General features: G+C 41.1%; 1 protein-coding gene across 5 annotated transcripts in view; it reads left to right on the top strand.

Annotated features, from left to right (window-relative positions):
- Window positions 1-208: 208 nt before the first annotated feature.
- TACC2 (transforming acidic coiled-coil containing protein 2) overlaps window positions 209-19,424 on the top strand; it is a 118,537-nt gene continuing 99,321 nt past the window's right edge. For 2 of the 5 annotated variants that reach the window (XM_020583896.2, XM_020583895.2), the window contains exons 1-3: window positions 233-378; window positions 3,046-3,123; window positions 14,438-14,610. In XM_020583896.2, the coding sequence (XP_020439485.2) occupies window positions 3,091-3,123; window positions 14,438-14,610 (206 nt within the window). In that variant the 5' untranslated portion in view covers window positions 233-378; window positions 3,046-3,090. Of the gene's footprint in view, window positions 379-3,045; window positions 3,124-14,437; window positions 14,611-19,424 lie in introns of all 5 variants that reach the window. The other 3 variants (XM_019292850.3, XM_020583894.2, XM_020583897.2) reach the window with 3 other exon arrangements.

Here is a 19,424-nt window from a genome sequence, read left to right as displayed (position 1 = left end):
ACTGCTTATACCACAAGCCAAGAAACGGTAGAAGTGAAATATGTTTGACCCAAAACTGATGTTCTCTGGGGTTGCTTTTGTGAAAAACATTAGCACTGGATTTACGGCATGCAGAGAGCCTCAGCAGCCTGGCAGGAGCAGGGGGAGGCCGGGCCGAGGAGGTGTAACTTGTTTTCTTTCTCGCCTGGGGTGGAGGCAAGTTGGTTGTTGAGCAGGTTATGAAGGTGGGTCTCGGAGAGAAAGCCTACATTTCATGAGTCTGAGCAGAAGTAGGAGGAAAATCAGGCGAAAACTGGTGAGGTGAAGATGGAAGGAATGGTTTGAAGGCACGCTCTAAAAGCGTCGGTGAAGCCAAAGGTGCCAGATAAATCCTGGAATGTAAGTGCAACATTAAACATCCTCTTGTTTGCTTTCAGGAAAGCAGTTGTTCAGCTCAAAAGTCTCTGCAGGCTGAATAAACCAATTTGGTACCATTGAGCTGTTTTCAAAATATGTAGTGTTCAAATAATTTCAATAATGACATGTAAATTGTGAGAGATACTATAGAAAGGTGATGAAGATTATCTTTTGGTTAACCTATGTTTATTTAATGGATGGATTTTTTAGCATGTTTGTAATGTTGATTTGAAATTCTATACATATGATAAAGCACTTGTAGTTTGCAACCTAAGTAATGCTCGTGCATTGAATGATTTAAAAATAATGTATGTAAAAAGGATTACAGCAACACTGTAATCTAAAAAATTACCTTAGCACTCTGCAATGTAATGCACAATTTATTATTATTATCACTTGTTTCATTATTGGAGAATCTGCAATGTCTTTATTTCCTATTTATGACATTTATCTTCATTATTAAGCAGATGGTAATGTGAGAATTGTGTGAAAATTGGGAAATTTCATGCTCTAGGGAAAGAAAAGAGTGGGTAGACAATATGATACGATGTGTTAGTGGAGATTTTCGACAGCTGGCACTTCTGCTGTGCTCTTGTCATTTTCTACTCTGATTCCTGTGCATTTTAATAAAAAGCTGTAAATAAAGCATTGTTATCTTTCCACTCAATATTAGAACTTTGGCCTCTATAAGGAGTTGCTGTCCTTAACAGTCAGTATGGTTGAGCTGGTGCTAGAAATGTTGATGGTATATTATGCACCAGAGTGAATATACTCTAAAATAAATAGGACAACATTATGACATACATTGGCTAATCTATTTAAGAACTTGATAAGCAAAATTTGCATTTTACACAATTACGTACAAGACCCCACCCCAATTAACTGAACAACTGCATGGGGATCTGGGAGAGTTTCATTCATTCATTCCCCCGTTTATGTTATTACTGCAAGTGCTTGTGAGGGGACACTTTAGAGAGCTCTAACTCTCTAGGTATTTTCACATGATGTCTGTAGGGACAGAAAAAGATTTGGGAAGAGAAAAGCTCAGCAGGTCAGGGGAAAAGAAATGCCACTATATTCACTCTTAAAGAATTGTGCTGGCTGCTGACGGAAGCATATCTCTATAGTGGAGTTATTCTTTCCCTCCTGTGCATTTAAACCTTACTCAGCAGCTCTAACAGTGTGAGAATGTTTTATTATATCAATACATACTTAAAATATTGTAATCTTAATGTGTTGTCTTGGAACACTTCACTGGGCTGAGCCTGGAAAGATTTGTGTGTGTGCATTTATCCATGATGGAGTACTTCATACTTGGGGAACAGTGATTTTGAAAATGTTACATCCAGTCTTCAGCATAGCTCTGAACTGTTTTAAAACAGGACAGGACTTGGCAGCAACCCCAGCAGATAAAACCTCACGTTGCTAATTAATCACTGAAAGTGCAATCCTGGTCCCAGTGATTTCAACAGCAGCAAGTTCAAGCACTGCTGTATCCCCTGCAGACAATCAAGTTTAAACAGAACAAAGCTTAGGGGCACAACACCAAACTTCTCTCTGTCTCTCCAAGCCTCCTGTGAAGTAAAATAATATTTCAAGTTAAAAAATGTACTGTAGTAATAAGTAACAACATTCCTTAAAAGCTTGTATGGTTTCTTTGGCGTTTAAAGTGCAATCTCTCTTTTACAGACTTCGAAGTGCAATCTCTCTTTTGACTTTAATGGAGTTTTTCTTGACACATGCTGCAGACCAATCCCAAAGTCTTTGGGAAAAAAACCTGAAGACACTGTGTAATTTTCACCTATTCAGTAATTGAATAAATACAGTGAGTTTCAATGCATGAGCCCCCAAATAAAATGTCTAGAGCAAGAAGTGAGTGCCTATAAGTGAATCTCTGGTGTGTACTTCTACTATTGAGTACCCTTTCCAAAAAAAATACAGAAATGAACAATGCCTGGGGAGACACTTAACTCTAGAACTGCTCAGAGGATTTTTTTGAAATTAAATAATTAGAGCTGAACTAGTATAAAACCAACAGTAATTATGGCAGGCAGATCCTGTTAAGTCTAAAGAATGTGTTTAGAACACAACACTGTAACAGAATAATGCCTAAGAAGAGCAGGGAACGATGCCAGTGATCAGGATAAAAAATCCATTTACTCTTTCTCTGAGTGCGTTTTTGAAACTTGTTTGTTTCAGTGACAGTCAGGTTTAATCCCTTGGTTCTGACAATGTGAGCAGGCAGCTCGGTCCAGGAATTTCAAGAAATAAAAGTGGTTTGATTACAGTTAAAACAACAAGGTTTTCCTCTGGGCTGTCCATCCCAAGTAACCTCGGCAAGGAAAATGTCTTTCTGCTCAAATGTCTTGGAATAATCCAGAAACAGAGTAACAGAGCTGAGTTTCAAGGACTGTCTTTCAGCATAAGTGGAACCAGTGTGGGGAAGACAGCAGAGAGACATTAGGAAATAAAAGCGTTCAGAGTTCTTTTCCCCAATTTATGCCTTAGAATCATTGTAAGGCTGAACGTCAGGAGGGGCAGCTGACACAGTGACTGAGATGACACCCCTCCAAAATTTCCAGGGGTTTTTGTTGTTTTATTTTAGTTTGGTTTTTCACAGCCCATTAAGAGCTTTTTCTTTTCTTCCAGTCATCTTTCTTTAATTGCTGTGTGATCCTGGACATCCGAGTCGAGATGGGCAATGAGAACAGCAGTGCAGAGAATGAGGTGAGTGTGGCAGGGCAATTGCTTTTCCTCCCCTCCTAGCCTAGAGCAAACCTTACAGAAATTGCTTCCACGGGCCACTTACCCCACATTTACCTTCTGCTCCCCGCTACACTCATATTTAAGTGTCATCAATGGTAATTGAAAGCAACTTTGTCTGGTTTTTTCCTTTGACAGTGACAGTGCTCCAAAGCATCAGGGCACAGCGCTGGCGGCTGTTCCCTGGGGGACAGGATCCCTGGGGGATCCCCGTGGGATGAGCAGGGCTGGCTCATCCCAGCATCCCAGCACCCCAGCCTGGGAGCAGGGCAGTGCCTGTGGTGGCCCCAGAGCCCTGGCACCCAGCAGCTCCTCCTTGCTCAGAAATGACCTTGCACTGTGTGTGTCCCGATCCCGGACTTTACGCCCGTGTTCCCAGGGCGTGTTGCTAATGCACGGTGGTGTTTGGTGGTTTATTTTTAGATTTTTGAAATGAAGGCAATGACATGCTATGGCTACTGGTGTACAATTACATTAGAAGTTACTATGCTGATACAAGTTGGAATAAAAGTTGTCATTCACTCATTTCAACAATTAAAACACCTGTATATATTTTATCCTCTCCTCTTCCATATGTTATGGTAGATGCTAAAATGGGTTAGGATTCATTTTGCTTCCACTTCAGGTCTCAGCAAACCTGCTGCACCTTGTGCATTGCAAAGTGGACCCCCTCAAGGCCATCAGAATTACAACTATTACAGACTTTTTCATAAATAATTTTTAGAAGAAAAATCTTCCACAGTTCTTGATTATTCTTACCAAGTTTTATTGTTAGCCCAGGATTTGGTCCCAACTTTTATCAAGGTTTGGGAACAGTAGAATATGTTAATTTCTATAACTAAGTAATGAGGATTTCTCTTCCATTGTGTACAGCTTCCACTCAGGAAGCTTTTGGAAGTCAAATATATTTGTTCAGGAGTCATCCTGAGGCTGAGAAGACTTTACTTTAAAACTACTGAATTTATTAAGAAATGTGGTAAAAAAAAAAAAAGGAAATGAAGCTTCTGATCTCCTTTCCAGACTGTAAAAACCAAAACAAATGACACCTCTCCCCACTCCAACCCCTCCAAAAAAAACCGGCACCAAAAAACAACCAAACAACCAAAGCAAAACAAAATATGCTAAGAATCCAAATTATTTTAAAAAATACTATTAACAGAGAAATAACAAGAAGTAGCAATAAAATTTATATATTTTAATTTTCAGTCAGAAATTCCCCAATGCCAATAAAGCCATCCTTATACCACCAAGCCAAGGAGCACAGCAGGTAGTGGATGATGAAACTGGTTTGCATGGTTTGCAGTCGAAATGTTAGCACCAGGCTTGGCTGCTCTTTTTCTTCTGCATCTGCTTCTGGCTTTTGGGTTTTGTGACACTGACTGCTCATTTGCAAGGCAGCTACATTTAAGTTTTCAGCAAGTTGTAAAAAAAATCTGGTTTCTTTTAACGTTTTTTTCTCTAGTAGCAATCTATGCTTTAGAGAAACACCCTGTACTTGACCCCCTTTGCTGGCTGCCTTTCCTTCCAACCCTAACACCATTGAAATAGCTCTGTTGGTGTTGTTCTTTCGCTCAGAACCAGTTGATCAGAGTTGTTTTTGTTTATGTGTTTATCAGAGAACACCATTGCACAGCTCATGCTCTCAGTGAGTCATTTGGAAGCCACGCACATGGTTTGCATTAAAGCTGGGAGAGCCTGTGCTAAGTTTAGAACTCATTTAATGAGTAGAAAGATCTGTGGAATAAACGTGCTACTAGGAGGAATGCAGTAGACACTTAGAGAAAAAGTAAATACCCAATCTGTCTTGTAAAGACCAGCCTCTGAGAATATCATCTAAATTTAGTGGAAATGGGCGAAGATGATGCTTGGGTAAAACAAGGCTGGGGCCAGCAGTATATTTAACAAAGTGATTTCACATATACAAACCATGTTCTGTTTTGCTGTAAAACACACAAAGTTCAAGCTGCTGAGAGATTTTAGGATTGTGCCCTGCCCTGTTACAGTGGCACACTTTGTTGGGCTTATGCTGAATGAAACATAAGCTGGTTTTGGGATGCACTTTCCTTGAAAAGTAAAATTCTCCATGAAGAGGTCTTTAAATTGAAAAAGAAGCATTCTGGAAGAACAGATATTTTGATTTAGAACAGTTTGACGCTTGAGATCCAGCCTTTAGCAGGCAAAATACAGGTGAAGCAAGGGAGGTGTTCCTTAATGGGAAGCTGTGGAAAGTACTGCACTTTATGGAACTGCAGAAGGTCTCAGCTGTTGTGCTGCCCATGAAACAGATCTTTCTTAATCCAGCCAAATGAACAGGGTATCATGGAGGAATGACATTGTCTTCTTTTCCTTGACTTTTCTGGATGGCTAAATCTCCAAAAATCATCTACATGGCCTTAATAAAAGGAAAACACTCATAGTTTCACAGAGGCTGATGTAACTGTGCACTTCCTTAGCCCTGCACCTCTGGATAGTCTGGGCTCCACCTAAGAAAGCCACACTTAGAAATGAGACCAATCTGAGCAGGACCAACAAATCTGCCACCTAAAAAGTCAGCAAGAGTGAGGCACATGCTCTGTGGGATGGAGAGTGATCCTAGACGTTGTCTCTGCAGCCCAGCTTCGTCCACGCTGCTCCAGGGGGTTGTGCAGAGAGCTCAGGGACAGCTCCCAAAGTGACTGCACATTACAGGGTTATTATTGACTTCCCTGATTGTTTTTTATCTCGGGCTCCCATCTACTGGAATGCTGCCATTACCAGGGCATCTTTGCTCTCATTTTAAAGGGGTGGGTGGAGGATGTTAAAAACAGAAAGAGTTCATAATTGGAGGCATGAGCATAAAATTTTGTAAAGCTTGAATAGGCTGGGTTTTCTAATATGGAATACTTTTAACTCAGGTTTTTAATTCTTGCTATTCAGAGTTCTGAAGGGGAACACTGTCATATGCCACAGCCTTTCTCACAAGTACAGAAAAATAAAAGTTACCAAGTACTTGTACAGCTCTTTGAAGGCGAAAACTGCTGCTGAATTGAAGTTCTAGCAATGCATCTTTTGCCCCAGAGTTGGAGAGGGAATTTCAAAGTCAAGTTACATAGAAGTTATTTCTACATATTTTGCTTTATCCTTTCTTCTTCTTCTTTTCTGAATAAGCAAAAAAGCAAACAAATCTGGTTATTCCACACGTCTGTAATCGTTCATTTCTCTTTAAACATACATCTTAATGTGTGGTTATCCTTTTGTCCCTGTTTTCTGCTGTGAAATGTGTAAGACAGGCAACACTTGCCAGATGGGCCACAACTTCTCCAGGGTCTGGTGGTTGTCTGAAGTGTCATGTTGTGATCCTGCTCAGATTTCTCCATTTGTTTCCTACGAACAAATCTGACTGCTGAGCATCCTGCAGTTAATATTCTGCATTATTACTTTTCCCATCTTTCAACTTATTTCAGTCTCTCTGAACTGATGGCTCTTGTTGATTGCCATGGTTCTCCCTTCAGATCCCGGTGTTACAGGGATCAGCAGAGGACGTGCTGGGCTCATCAGCAGCACTGTCCCGGCATTCCGCCTCCATTCCCTCAGATGAGAACTGGGCAAATCCCTCTGAGGTCTGGGGCTCACACTGGGTGTTTACATACTTTTTGAATAGTGCAAGAACATCTGTATACATTCCATTGTTAGTGTTCAGCTGGGAACAAAAATGCATTCCCAGTTTTCTGCACGGTAGTTTTGCCTACAGCATTTTAATGCGATTCACTGTTACCCTACACGGGCTCTTCTCAGTTGTGTCCACTGGCATTCACAACTTTTACTCCCGGAATTACAACTCCCTTTCACTTTCCTTCCATTTCATCCAGTGCACATCAGGATGTCTCTGTCAGTTGGCTACAGTCCATTCCTGATGCTCACAAAGTCCTAGCATATCTCCAATCACCACATTCATTAACTCTTACTTCCAGTGATAATTACTGCTGGTCCAATATTCTATGGTAAATAATGTCAAGTATTTCTTTGAGTTTACTCAAAAAGAACATTGTGTGTTTTCAGAGAATTATATGTCCTTTTATGCAAATGCAGCAAATTCTGGGTCACTCCTCACTGCAATGAATAATTATTATTCACATTATTATTTACATCTTTACTGTGAGTGAAGGAGAGGGGATGAAAGAAGAAGATGCAAAGTTGTGGCAGAGTTCTTAATTTGAAAGTATAGTGAAAAGGAAGTTGGAAGACTGGTCCTTCTCTTCTGTATTAATGGTTAAAGCTTCCTTCACAACGGTAAAGCCGTCATCATTTCTCATGGGACATGTGACTTTATGGGTAGAGATGAAAAGGAAAAATATTTTATATTTATAAAGTTCCTCTGTAATTATTTACTACATTTCTCCATTTAAGAAATAGTGTGAAAATGTTGGACCTGCATTTTCCACAGCTATGAAATTACTGGGCAGGCAAACACTGTTGACTGGGAAGCATGCCAGAGTTTGGGACTCAATTTGGAGATTATTTTCCTAATAGTACTTCTTCTCAAGTCATTTATTGTCAGGCTGCTGAGGACCACTCAGCAGAAAGCTGCTTTAGCTAAAACTAGAGTGACTGAAAATTGCGAGTTATGGGATGGAGATTTGCTTCCCAAGATCATCACCTTTATCCTCTCTCTCACTATGTCTCATACACACCTCCCATCCTTAAGAAAATAATACAGGCCTTCACCAACATCAGGAAAGGGACAAAGGAAAACTACTGCAGCCAGAGTAGTGAAAATGCAAAGATAAATGTGAATTTTCCTTTGCTTGCTGACCACAGATCACTTTAAACGTGTGGAAGGATGAAGTTAACAAGAGCCATGAAGGAGTTACACAGCCAAGCTTCATTTAGTCATATTCCTCCAATATAGCAAGGCTTCCTAGGTTGTTGAGAAGACACCCATGTTGGCATTCCAAGAATCTAAAGACAAACAATTTGGTGCCCTCAGTGGACTGGAAGAGTCATAAAAACAAGCACTGAAGCCTGAAGGTTTGAATTGTTCCTGTTGTGGCTGAGAGGAGGTTGTGTATTCTGGGAAAAAAGCTAAATCAAGGATGAGATGGTGACTATAAATATATAAGTATACACACACCCCCCTACACACACCAGTGGTTTTTTTTGTGCTCACAGCCAGAGCCATTTCAGTAGGTGTTTCTCAGGAGGAAAAGCAGCCTTTTATCTCTAAGAGAAGGTTGTAGGTACGAAAAATCAAAAGCTGTAGTCAGAATTTTTCAAATACCATTGTTACCATATCACAGTTTGCTTTGCTTTTTCTATTTGTGAGAAGCAAATTAAATTAAATGAGAAGCAAATGCCAATTTTTGCATTCCTGCCCCTTTGAGGGTTTTAATTAGACTAGGTATGAACTAAAAATTCTACTCCCGTGAGAGACAAATAAACCACGCCAGGAGCAATAGCAAATGACAGCATTACTGATTAAAGAAAAAATCTACTGTAATTGCAAAATTCTACAGAGACTCCCTTAAGGATAGAGTCTGCTCTTCCTATCTGATCATATCTGATCATAATTACATCCAACTGATTAAGTAGTCATGATGTTTGGCAAGAAAAACAAGAAGTGGTCAGGACAGGCATCCTCTCTAAACTGCTGTACCCCAGCCACTCTCAAAAAGGGGTAGTAATGCACCTGTGGTTTGCTAAAATCACATTTAGCTCCCTTGCAAGGTGATAAAACTGAGTTTTAGTGTAATTCTTCAGATCTAAAGTGTCATGTGGAGCTCAAGCTTGGCTCAATATACTTGTTACTTTCCTGTGATGGATCACTGGTTTTGCTGACCAGAGTTTGCTGATTTGATTGCAAAGTCCCAGTTGTTAAAGCAATATCCACTCACTGTCTACTTATTTATTTTGGTACCATTTCTCCAAACAAGGAAGAGACAAGGACTCTCCAAAAATATGAAGTTTTAGAACTCTAACTTACTACTTGGTTACTGTTCCTGAAGAACAACAACAAAAGCCAGAAGAGTGAAAAGGTGACTCCAAAAAAAACCTGTTCTGTCTTAAAATATTTCAAGAGCCATGTAAAAACCCTGATTTCCCAACCATGTGAACAACCTCTAGCAGGCAGACTTTTTAAAAAAAAAAACTATTAACCCCCCGCCCCAGCTTGTAATGGAAGACATGGAGAAAAAGGAAAGGCAATTTCTGGTTTATTGATTGAGATTTGCAAAGGCTTGCTCCAGCTTCCCCTCCACTAAAGCAGAGGGAGTTAGTGGGAATGGAAATCTAATGTAACTCTTCGAAGATTACTCTGAGCACTCAGAGCTCTGGCATGTTCCAGCAACTGCTATAAAAGGATGGGCTTAATGGAGGAATGTGGCAGAGGGCAGATGGAAGAGGAAGCAACTTTTAGTGAGGGAAAGGAGGAAGGGGAGCCAAAGCAAGTTCACCTATTTGAGGGGTTGAGTGGGAATGCCGGGTGCTGGAGGCAGAGCTTGTTGTGCTCTTGACCTGGTGCTGTGCTGGGAGACTCGAGGCTTTGGGGTGGCTGGAACACAAGGCTGTGGCTTTGCCTCATGGCTTTGAACTGGGAGAGTCAGGGTTTTGGGAGCTGGGCTCTCCACAGGCTCCCAGGCAGCATTAGAGGAATTTCTTTCTGGTATGATAACTTCAGTGCAGCAGTGCACAGAATACTTTTGGCTACAGTGTTAATGAAGTTCTCTTTCTTTTTTCATTTTTTCCAGCATCCTGTTCAAAGTCATTGGGAAAATAAAGTGATCCTGTAGATTTACTTTGTGTTCTTGTTACTGCAGTGCTTCTGGAAGGGTTTAATGCAAATTACAGTGCATATTTCAGGAGAATCAATTGTATTTGTTTAAATATTCTGCTGCCTTAAAGGGGAAAAAAAGTATGGGCTGTTTAGTTTTCCTCCTGATGTTTGTACACTCTCTGAGACAAACCTGGTTGGTTTGTTGTTGGGTTTTTTTAATTATCTTAGACTTAAAAATGCTGAGAACCTCTGTGTTCTGGTTTTTATTATAATTATTTAGGTCTTTCAGTTAACTAACTCTTTGTAATGAGAATCCTTTTCAAACAGGAGTACGGTACACTGGAAACAAATACAGAACAAATTTAGCTGCAAGCTTCTGTAGTCAATCACTTCAGAGGCTGCATGTATTGAAACTCAAAAGTAATTTATTTAACTGCAGCTTTCTGATGATACTTGTGAACAAACCATAGTCTTCCTAATTGTTTTCACACATGTTAATTAAAAACATAAAAAAACACGCTTTGCAAAGATAGTTCAGCACCTGATTTGCATAACTAGGCTAAATTTAAAAAATTTAATCAAAAAATTGAATTATGTTTTTCTGCTGTCTGGCTTAGAGTCACAAAGCATGTTCTTTTGTGATGATTACATGAATACATTAAATGTAGAAACCCAATATATAAAGATTTTCTGCATCTTGGCATATTAGTAGTTCATTTTACATGTAAATATCTACATTAAGATTTATTTTAGATTATTTGCTAAATTACTCTTCTGAGCTTCTTTTGAACACGTGTGCTTTTGCCTTACGAGGTAACAGGGGAATTTTGCTTTTTGATCAAACACCTGACAGCCTAGAAAGAAAGAAAAAGTGTCCACAGTTCAAACTCCTCTCTGCTCCAACAGAGCCTGTGCTGCTAAGATTGTTTTAATACGTGTTAAATTTGGTAATGAACTGGAAAAACAAGAGTCAGATTTTTCTGTGGCCAATGTCAGTCACTTAAGGGCTGAACTATAACTTCTTAAACATTAGTTCCCTGAAACCACAGAACTACTTAAAACCAAAAAAAGTCAAAATCAATCAAGCCAACAAAAAAACCCACCAGTGCCCTGACCCCAAACAACCTACAGAAAATGTTAAGTGTAGTCTTCAAATGTGTGCACATAAATGACGTGGTTTGTTGTGATCTTCCTCTCTTCTGAATCTGCCCCTCCCGGTGCTTTTGTTTGGATATTAAGTCCAAATTTTGGTGTAACAGCTGATAAAATCAGGGATGTGGGTCCTTCTCTGTGTCTTAATAGGGAAACACCCTAATTCTGATGAGGTGGGGTGTTCAGGTATAGCAGGCACATAAATGTCTACATCCTGCAGTTCACTTGTGAGTTCTGGAGATGAACAGCAACAGCAAACTTCTACCAAAATTATTCCGGCCCCAGAGCGTTCTGTGACTCAGGGAGTCAATGACAAATTATCCTGACTCCATGTTAAGGTTCAGAGGGTCCTCAAATAGCTGTACTGCTGCTTGGAGGTCTCCTCGCATTTGTTAGTGCTCTTTAAGCCTCGGTAGCAATGAGCTATTGTGTTTGTGATGTGACAGGCTGGTGGGGAGTGTTTCCTTCTGTGCCACAAATGAGCCCACAGGGAGGTTAGCCCCTGGTTATCACATGGTTCATGGGATTTGTGACTCTGGATGACAATCCAAAGGATCCTCGTTCTCCGCAAAGGAAGTTTGTGTGCAGGAGGCATCCCCATCGTGCTGTGGCTGCAAAAGTGGGATGACTGCAGGTCAGCAGAACCGAGCATTGTAACCTAAAGGAGCCTTTTGGGTTAAGTGGCTGATCTTGTGAAGGAGAGACTAATGAGAAGCAATGTGTGGCTACCGAGACTGCACTGTGTAAATAAGTTAATGACTTAATTGCTGTGTATTTTCTGCTCTGGAACATGACAGAGGCTTTAGGAGAAGGAGACAAAACATGAGGCTCTTCATCATCTCAGGGGAGATGTGAGGTGTTCATCCCGGCCTGGCACCCAAAGCAGCTGAAGAAAATTTGAGAAGGTAGCAGAAGAAAGGAGGAAAAACAGATAATTAGTTCTCACTGCACTTGCTGGCTGCTGGAGGCATCTGGACAGTTTTATAAATTGGCCTAATTTCTTGGGAGAGGAGAGGAGAGGAGAGGAGAGGAGAGGAGAGGAGAGGAGAGGAGAGGAGAGGAGAGGAGAGGAGAGGAGAGGAGAGGAGAGGAGAGGAGAGGAGAGGAGAGGAGAGGAGAGGAGAGGAGAGGAGAGGAGAGGAGAGGAGAGGAGAGGAGAGGAGAGGAGAGGAGAGGAGAGGAGAGGAGAGGAGAGGAGAGGAGAGGAGAGGAGAGGAAAGGAAAGGAAAGGAAAGGAAAGGAAAGGAAAGGAAAGGAAAGGAAAGGAAAGGAAAGGAAAGGAAAGGAAAGGAAAGGAAAGGAAAGGAAAGGAAAAAATGTCATTTCTCTCTGCAAGGGGCCTGAAAATTATTTTTTAATTTGGCTGCTACTGTGAGGCATTTGTTTGTGGCCCAGCTCTGGGTCTGACCCACTGTACCTCTCAAGATAAGACATGATACATGGACTAGGTAAGAGCAGGGCATGTGTCTGCCTCACCTGGCTTGGTGGGAGTTTACCCACTCACTGATTGGGGGTTTTTCCTGGTAATTAATTCAATAACACATTTTTTCACAGCTCTTTCTCTCTGCATGCTGAAATAAAGTCTCCATGCAGATTTCTCTTGCAAACAAAAGCAGGGCTGCCCAAAACACTGCATCAAAAGCAAAACAGAGCCCTGTAAGCTAACTCAGCTCTATTTTTTTTTTTCCCCCTGGATGGAAGAAACAAATTTCTTTGTATAATTCTTGATGTTTTCGTATTTTTTTGCCATATACTCTGGGTTTGCAGCCAACATATATGCTTAGATAAATATTCTAAATGCCAGATGTCAGCACATGCTGGGTAAGTGCTTCACAATCATGAAACCAAGAGCCCTTGGTCTCTCCCAGCGGAAAGTGGGGAGATAAAGGAGACTCCTGCAAACAAAGCTGTAGTGAAGGGATTCCTCCAGGGAAAGGCAAAGGATGTGAGAGTTAATCAAATTTGTCTTAAGTATAAAGGAAGTCTTTTTGTATTTTCAGTATGCCCTGACCTTTTCAATCGCTCATTACACGGGCTTTGCTCGTCCGCTGGGTGTCTCATTCCTGGCTCTGAGCTCGAGAAGCTTTTGTCTGTGTGGGAGCACACCGTGTTCACACAGAGCAGTGTAATTCTCTGAACAACAGCTCTCCGCTCTCTCTACGGCTGGAATAAAATAAACATTAAAATTGAGTGCAAAAAAACGCAAGAAATGAGTTGGAATTGTGCACTGTGCTTTTAATCTCTCTGGTGTCACCCTGCAGTAGTTCTGCCATCAGTAATACACTTATGTGTCCTTAGGTTGAGTGTGCCTTAGGCTTTTCACAGCTACAATTAAGAATTAAAACAACAATGATTTTATGTTAAGGGTGATTTGATGAAGCAGCTTTCCTTCTTTTTAACTATTGCTTGATGTGCCACAGGATTTGAAAAAGGCCTTCATTTAGACTTTTTTGCTTTTCACTTGATTGTTTCTCTCCATTACTCCAGTTCTTTTGCTATGCTCCAAGAACAACCTCAGCTACTGTTCAGAGCAGCCCTTTCCAGCTCTTCTTCACCTTTTAAGGATGCTTCTTCAAAAAAAAAAAATCAGTAGGAAGGTGCCACTACCTGTTGTAACCCTGGTGCTTGCACAGGCCTCTCTTCCTCCCTGCAGCAAAACCAATAGTTTGCAATAAAAACAAAACAAAAAAATCCACTCATGTAAAGGCATATCTCCATGGATGAAGATCCCAGGTAATTATTTGCCTTTGAGAAGAGGTGATGCAGCATAGCCACAGTTCTGGAATAGCATTTCTAGCTGTCACTACAGAAACTCCAGCATTTCCTGTAGCTGTTATCAGAGAAGGACAGCCCGGTGAAGAATCAAGCCCTCTGTTTCAGTTCAGAGGCATTCTGAGCTCTGTTGAAGTGGGAGGGAAGGAATCTGGACTTGGATTCAAGTGCTGGGTCTTGAATGACGTTGGCTTAACTCTAACTTAACTCCAAATATACTGCTAATATTATGAATGTTCAAGTTTATAGCCTGTTTCCATCCTCTCTCATTTTAAACTTGCTTAGCAAGGAAGCATTTGCCAGGCTTGGAAAAAGAGAAGATGATACCCTCCTTGGGTCAGTAAAGGCCCTGGCTGCTTTAGAACAATTGCTGCATTCTTCTCTCCCTCTTTTCTTCCTAGCACTTATTTTTGGCTCAACCACTTCCTTCTGCTTTTCTGCTGTTAGGAAAGTAAATGGCTTGGCTTTAGAACCTACAAGTTCCATCAAAGTAGTGAAAGCCACCGCAGAGGTTGTCTGGTAGTAGGCAGAACAAAACCCCTTAAGCTTATGTGTTCTCCAAAATAGAAGCACTATTTAAATTGTTCTCTTTTTTTTTTGTTCTAGAACACTCCACAAGATCCAGAATTAGGCCAACCTCCTGGTAATGGCCACAATTTAAAAAGGAGCCCCCAGAAAAACAGCCCAGAAAAATCTGGAGGTCAGAACATCTCAGATCCTCTTGCTGCTGCTGTGCCACTGGCTGACAGCTTATCCCCATCTAGTCCAGGACCTACAAGGTGAGACAAGAAGCTTCTTCCTGTGAATAGCCCTGATGCTGTTGTTGGTTCTATTCATGTGTAACTGATTTTTCAAGATCTGTCATCCTGATGGATGATGACGATGACAATGATGATGATGATGATGATGATGATGCAGTCCTCAAAATAACCTGACACCACCAGACTACTCACTCTTCACCAAACTGACTTTCTTGCCTTACTGCATAACTCTAAACCAGGCTCCAGCTGTTGTAATAACCCTTGACCCAAACCTTCTATGCTTTTTGCTTGTACTAATAAATTCTCATCTGAGACAGAGCAACATTGAAGAGTCTTTAACTTTTGGTCAGCCCTGAAGCGCTCAGGCAGCTGGATCATAGTGGGCTCCTTCCAATATCCTATCCTATCCTATCCTATCCTATCCTATCCTATTCTATTCTATTCTATTCTATTCTATTCCAATCTAGTCTATTTTTAAATTATTGACATTAGGCAACAGTCTGTGGCAGTTGAAGTCCATTTAGGTATTAAATAAGATCATCATTCACCACACTGGGGACATTTCAGGGAAGTTCAGACACATGACATAATCTAAAAAGGATTTACTAAAAAAGAGCAGCTTGTTTTCCAGAAGGGACAGTTTGGCTGTGGTGTGGAGCTCTTACATTTCAGTACTCACACAGGAGGACATTTGCTATTAATTCTACCTCTTCTGACTGTCACTAGCACATCTTAATTATCTGCTGAAAATAATAGAGTCTGAGCAAGACTAAGACTGCTAAGTCAGTTTACAATGATAAAGGTATTTAGGCATGAAGTTTAAAGAGATAAAAGGTTGTACTTCTCTCCTAGACATGCATGGCTTGTGTAACCCAGCATCACTCTACTGTTGAGCACCAGGTCTATACATGAAACAGCTTTTTCTTGGATGAATTTCTCCTGTCTTTGAGTGCCTCTAATGAGGGAATCCGTAGACGCCATTCCCAGTAGCTAGAAAAAAAATCAATTTTTGGAGGGAGTAATGATGTAAAATTGGACAGGATGAGGTTTTTAATACGTATTTTATTTGTTTGTTATTTCAGTTAACAAATACCACATGTATCCTTTAGTTTGTAGTTTTTCCTGATCATATTGTGCATAACCACTGTATTGTTTGTGTGTGACCATGCTGTCCTACTGAAGAAAACACAATTTTTTTTATAAACTAGTAAGCTACTTAAAAACAACGATGCATTCTGATTTGTGACAGCAGAACACTAATTTTCTGCTATTCTAATCAGTATGCAGGTTATGGGAAGGGGGGGAAGGGAGGAAATGATGAGTACTGCTAAGTGCTGATATTTACAGTAGACCTATCGTGACTAACCTTCCTGCAAATTGGAGTTGTTGTTGGAACTTCACAATAACAGACAACATTTGTACCAGCATCCACCTGGTACAGTGAAGACTCTTATCTTGGGCAAGAATATTTGTGGCTTGCCTGCAGCAAGTGCTGTCTTGCTTTAATTTTTTTTAACATTAGCATAGTAACTTTATCCTATCCTGTAACTAATTCGCATTTAAAAAAAAAACAAGTGGTGTTCAAAAACGGCATAAGAGCAATTCTGTAGGGGTTCCTTTTCAAAATGGGAGCGCCTAGAACATTTAGGTTTATGTTCAAGCTGGCTAAAACAGCTTTGCACTGCAGCATGCAAAATTCTGACTCGTGGGAGATGAATGTTACATGGATGAGTCAGCTTGAAAGGATTCATAGGATTCTTGTTTCAGGAAACTTATTAGATGGGCGGGAGCTCAGGCAATTACTTGTTATTTAGCCTTACTCCTGAAACTGCTGGCACATGCCTGTTTTGGGTGTCTTTTAAGTTACATCCTGCCAAAATAGAAACAAAGACAATAAACGGAAAATCTTTGAAGTTCCACATTCCAGCTGTTTATTTTTAACTCGCTCCCCTGTGCTGCTTTGAACACATCTTTTCCACCCCGAAGTGAACTCTGAGAGTCTTAAGAGCGTGTGACCTGCCACCCTCGGATGGAGGATCTCTGGGTGGAAAATTACCACGTTTGCTTTTCCTCTGGGTGGCTTTCTTCTATCCTCCACAAATTCTCACAAGTCGTTTCAGTCGCTTTTAAATTCTTGTCTTTTGGAGCTCAAAATGTCTGTGGCTCTAGCTCTAGAATAGTCTGTTTCAGCCCAGTTTTTTCTTACCTGTTACTCGCCAGTCCTGTGCGCAGAAAGTAAGATCATCAGTAATTTATCGGTGAACTTTCCACGTGGAATAAAAATGCTGAAGAGCCAGGACAGTTAGGAAGCCTCGGGCTTTGCAGTGGTGGCCATGTGAGGTGTAACCATGCCTTTCTCCTGGGGAATCCTCAGCTCGACAGCTCTGCCCCAGGGGCGCTTTTCCCAGCCGGTTTAGGAAGAAGCGGACGCATCGAATTGAAAGATGCACACCCAGAAAGAGTTCAGGGAAATAAGCGCTCTTTGTGGATGACCTTGGCTGCTCTCCCACCCGGAGTGCAGCGCTCAGATCCTGTGGGACCCGCAGAGCCACTGTGGGGTGACAAAGCTGCCACGCATCCTGTGGGACAGCCTGGCAGTGCCACGCTTCCTGCTGATGCTCCGGATAGCTCAGGCGGAGACCGGGAGCCGCTCCTGGAACTGGAACTGGAGATCTGGCCGTGCTTGCTTGCTGCAGCAGCAGTGCAGCTGACCTCTTTAATGTTAGAATAATTTCGTTTGGTCATACTTAAAATACTGCAGGGCCTGCGTTTTATTCTGTGTGTGGAACAAGGAGGTGAAAAGTGACCGGGGGTGGGGGAGAAGGGGAGGACGGCTCCCCAGAGGGTCGTAGAGATCATTATTCCTGCTTCACTTTTTCCTGAAAGCTTAGATGCACAGGGAGGGTGGGGGAGCCTGGCTGCTGTTAGCAGCCCTTTAGCGATGATGGATTTCTCATGTGTTTGTTTACACTGAAAAGTTCAAACTGTGAATTGTTCTGTCTCTAAAACTGTCACTTGTTTTCTTTTGTTTCTGAAAGGGAATATGGAAATGAATTCCATGTTCCTCGTTAACTTTCAGTACCTGTTAGGGACGGATTAAAATGCGAGATTCCTTAACTCAAGTCCTCCAGCACACTGTGTCCAAACGCATAAACTAAAAATGTAGGCACTGATCTCTCACGTGTCAGTGGACGGAGAACAGAAACACTTGAGAGGCAGCTATACATGTGCTGTGGTTGCAGAGCTGGCTGTGCATTTGTTTCCCTCAGTGCCTTCTAAATTCATCCTCACATTTCAGGCTCCTGCTCCTGGGAATATAATCACTCAGGCTCAGAGTTGCATCAGTGTGGATGGCAACCGTATGTGACCTCTGGGATCCAGAGGCTTTGGCACTTGATGTTTTTCCCTCACAAGTGTGACTGGGTTGGGAGGGCTGCCCCTCCTTTCAACAACTACTGCATGTTTTAAAAGGGGAGAAGAGGAATTAGAAATGGAAATTCTAAATTACCTACAATTTTCTGTTGTGGTATCTTCGCTTCTTGTTGTTTATCAAGTACACTTATCATATCTGGGCATCTGTAACCCCCCTCCACACACACTCCCACTCAGATAGTAAATGCTAAATGCCAGAGATTTTGTCTGGCTGCTGCTGGTTTTATCTCCTGGCCCTTTGTCCTTGCTGTGGATGACAAAACAGGGAGACAAAAGAATGGGAGTTGTGATTTCAAGTGTTTATGGCTGGTAGATTGGGTATGGCTCTTAATCTGGAAGTATTTATGGGATGTGCACCAAAAGTCATCGATTTCTTAACATCCTTTATAGCTTCACACCCTAAACACAGACCAGGCAGTTCTCTCCTACAAAACATCTTAGTAACTGGGCAGGACTCCTAAATCTTTCCAGAAAAATTCAGACTTGCCACAGTATCTTCTGATGGTGGAAGAGGTTAACTGCAGGTATTAAAAAATAATTGCTAAATTGACAATGCACTTCCAAACAAGCAAATTGTCAATAATTATTTATGCAAACCAAACATTTTAGGCATGTGAAGATTTAACTCATTTGATGTTGTAACTGGAAGCACAGTATTCATATGCTCAGAATGTTAGGGCCTTGAAATTGCAAATCTTAACTGTGTGCTTAACCTCTAGGATGAGGGGAAAGTTCCCTTTGGTAACTCTTGAGTGCAGTGGGACACACATATTTCAAGCTACAGATGCACCTATGTCTTTGCATGACTGCATTTTCCTTTTTTTAACATCATCAGTCACATGCAGCAATTACTCATAGCAAAATGACTTTTTCTGCCCTAAACTCTACATGAACTATGAGGAACTTGAATACTCTTCCATGCTTTGTCGTTTGCATGTTTTGTTTTAAATATTAATGAATTTTCTTCTTAATAATATTGAGATAGGTCAGATTACCCACAAAAGCCAACATACTTTATTTTCCTGTGTTTAAGAATACCAACTTTTAGGGTTATAGCTTTATGTTGATTGTATTAAATGGGTTGTCTAAAAATACATGTTCCCTGCAAGTAATTATTGATTTAATGTAGATTGGGTTTTACTCAGGGGAATTATCCTCAGCATGTGGTGTAATTTCCCAGTAGTGTTATTCCCTTTAAAAAGAGTGGAAGATAATGGGACTAGGTGTGACCTTAAGAGGTCATCCAGTCCATCCTTCGGCCCTAAAGCAGGATCAACTGTGCTTAAGGCATTCCCAACAGATGTTTGTCTAACCCCAGCACGTCTCTCAGACAGAAAAGCAAGATCACAAATAATGAAAAGGAAGATGTAGGATATGTTCCCTGCATACTTCTCCTTGTT

This window comes from Corvus cornix, chromosome 6 (genome assembly GCF_000738735.6).
Source record: "Corvus cornix cornix isolate S_Up_H32 chromosome 6, ASM73873v5, whole genome shotgun sequence".
NCBI classification, from domain to species: domain Eukaryota; kingdom Metazoa; phylum Chordata; class Aves; order Passeriformes; family Corvidae; genus Corvus; species Corvus cornix.
Note: the sequence above shows the minus strand (reverse complement) of the source record. Positions and strands in the feature narration are given on the sequence as shown.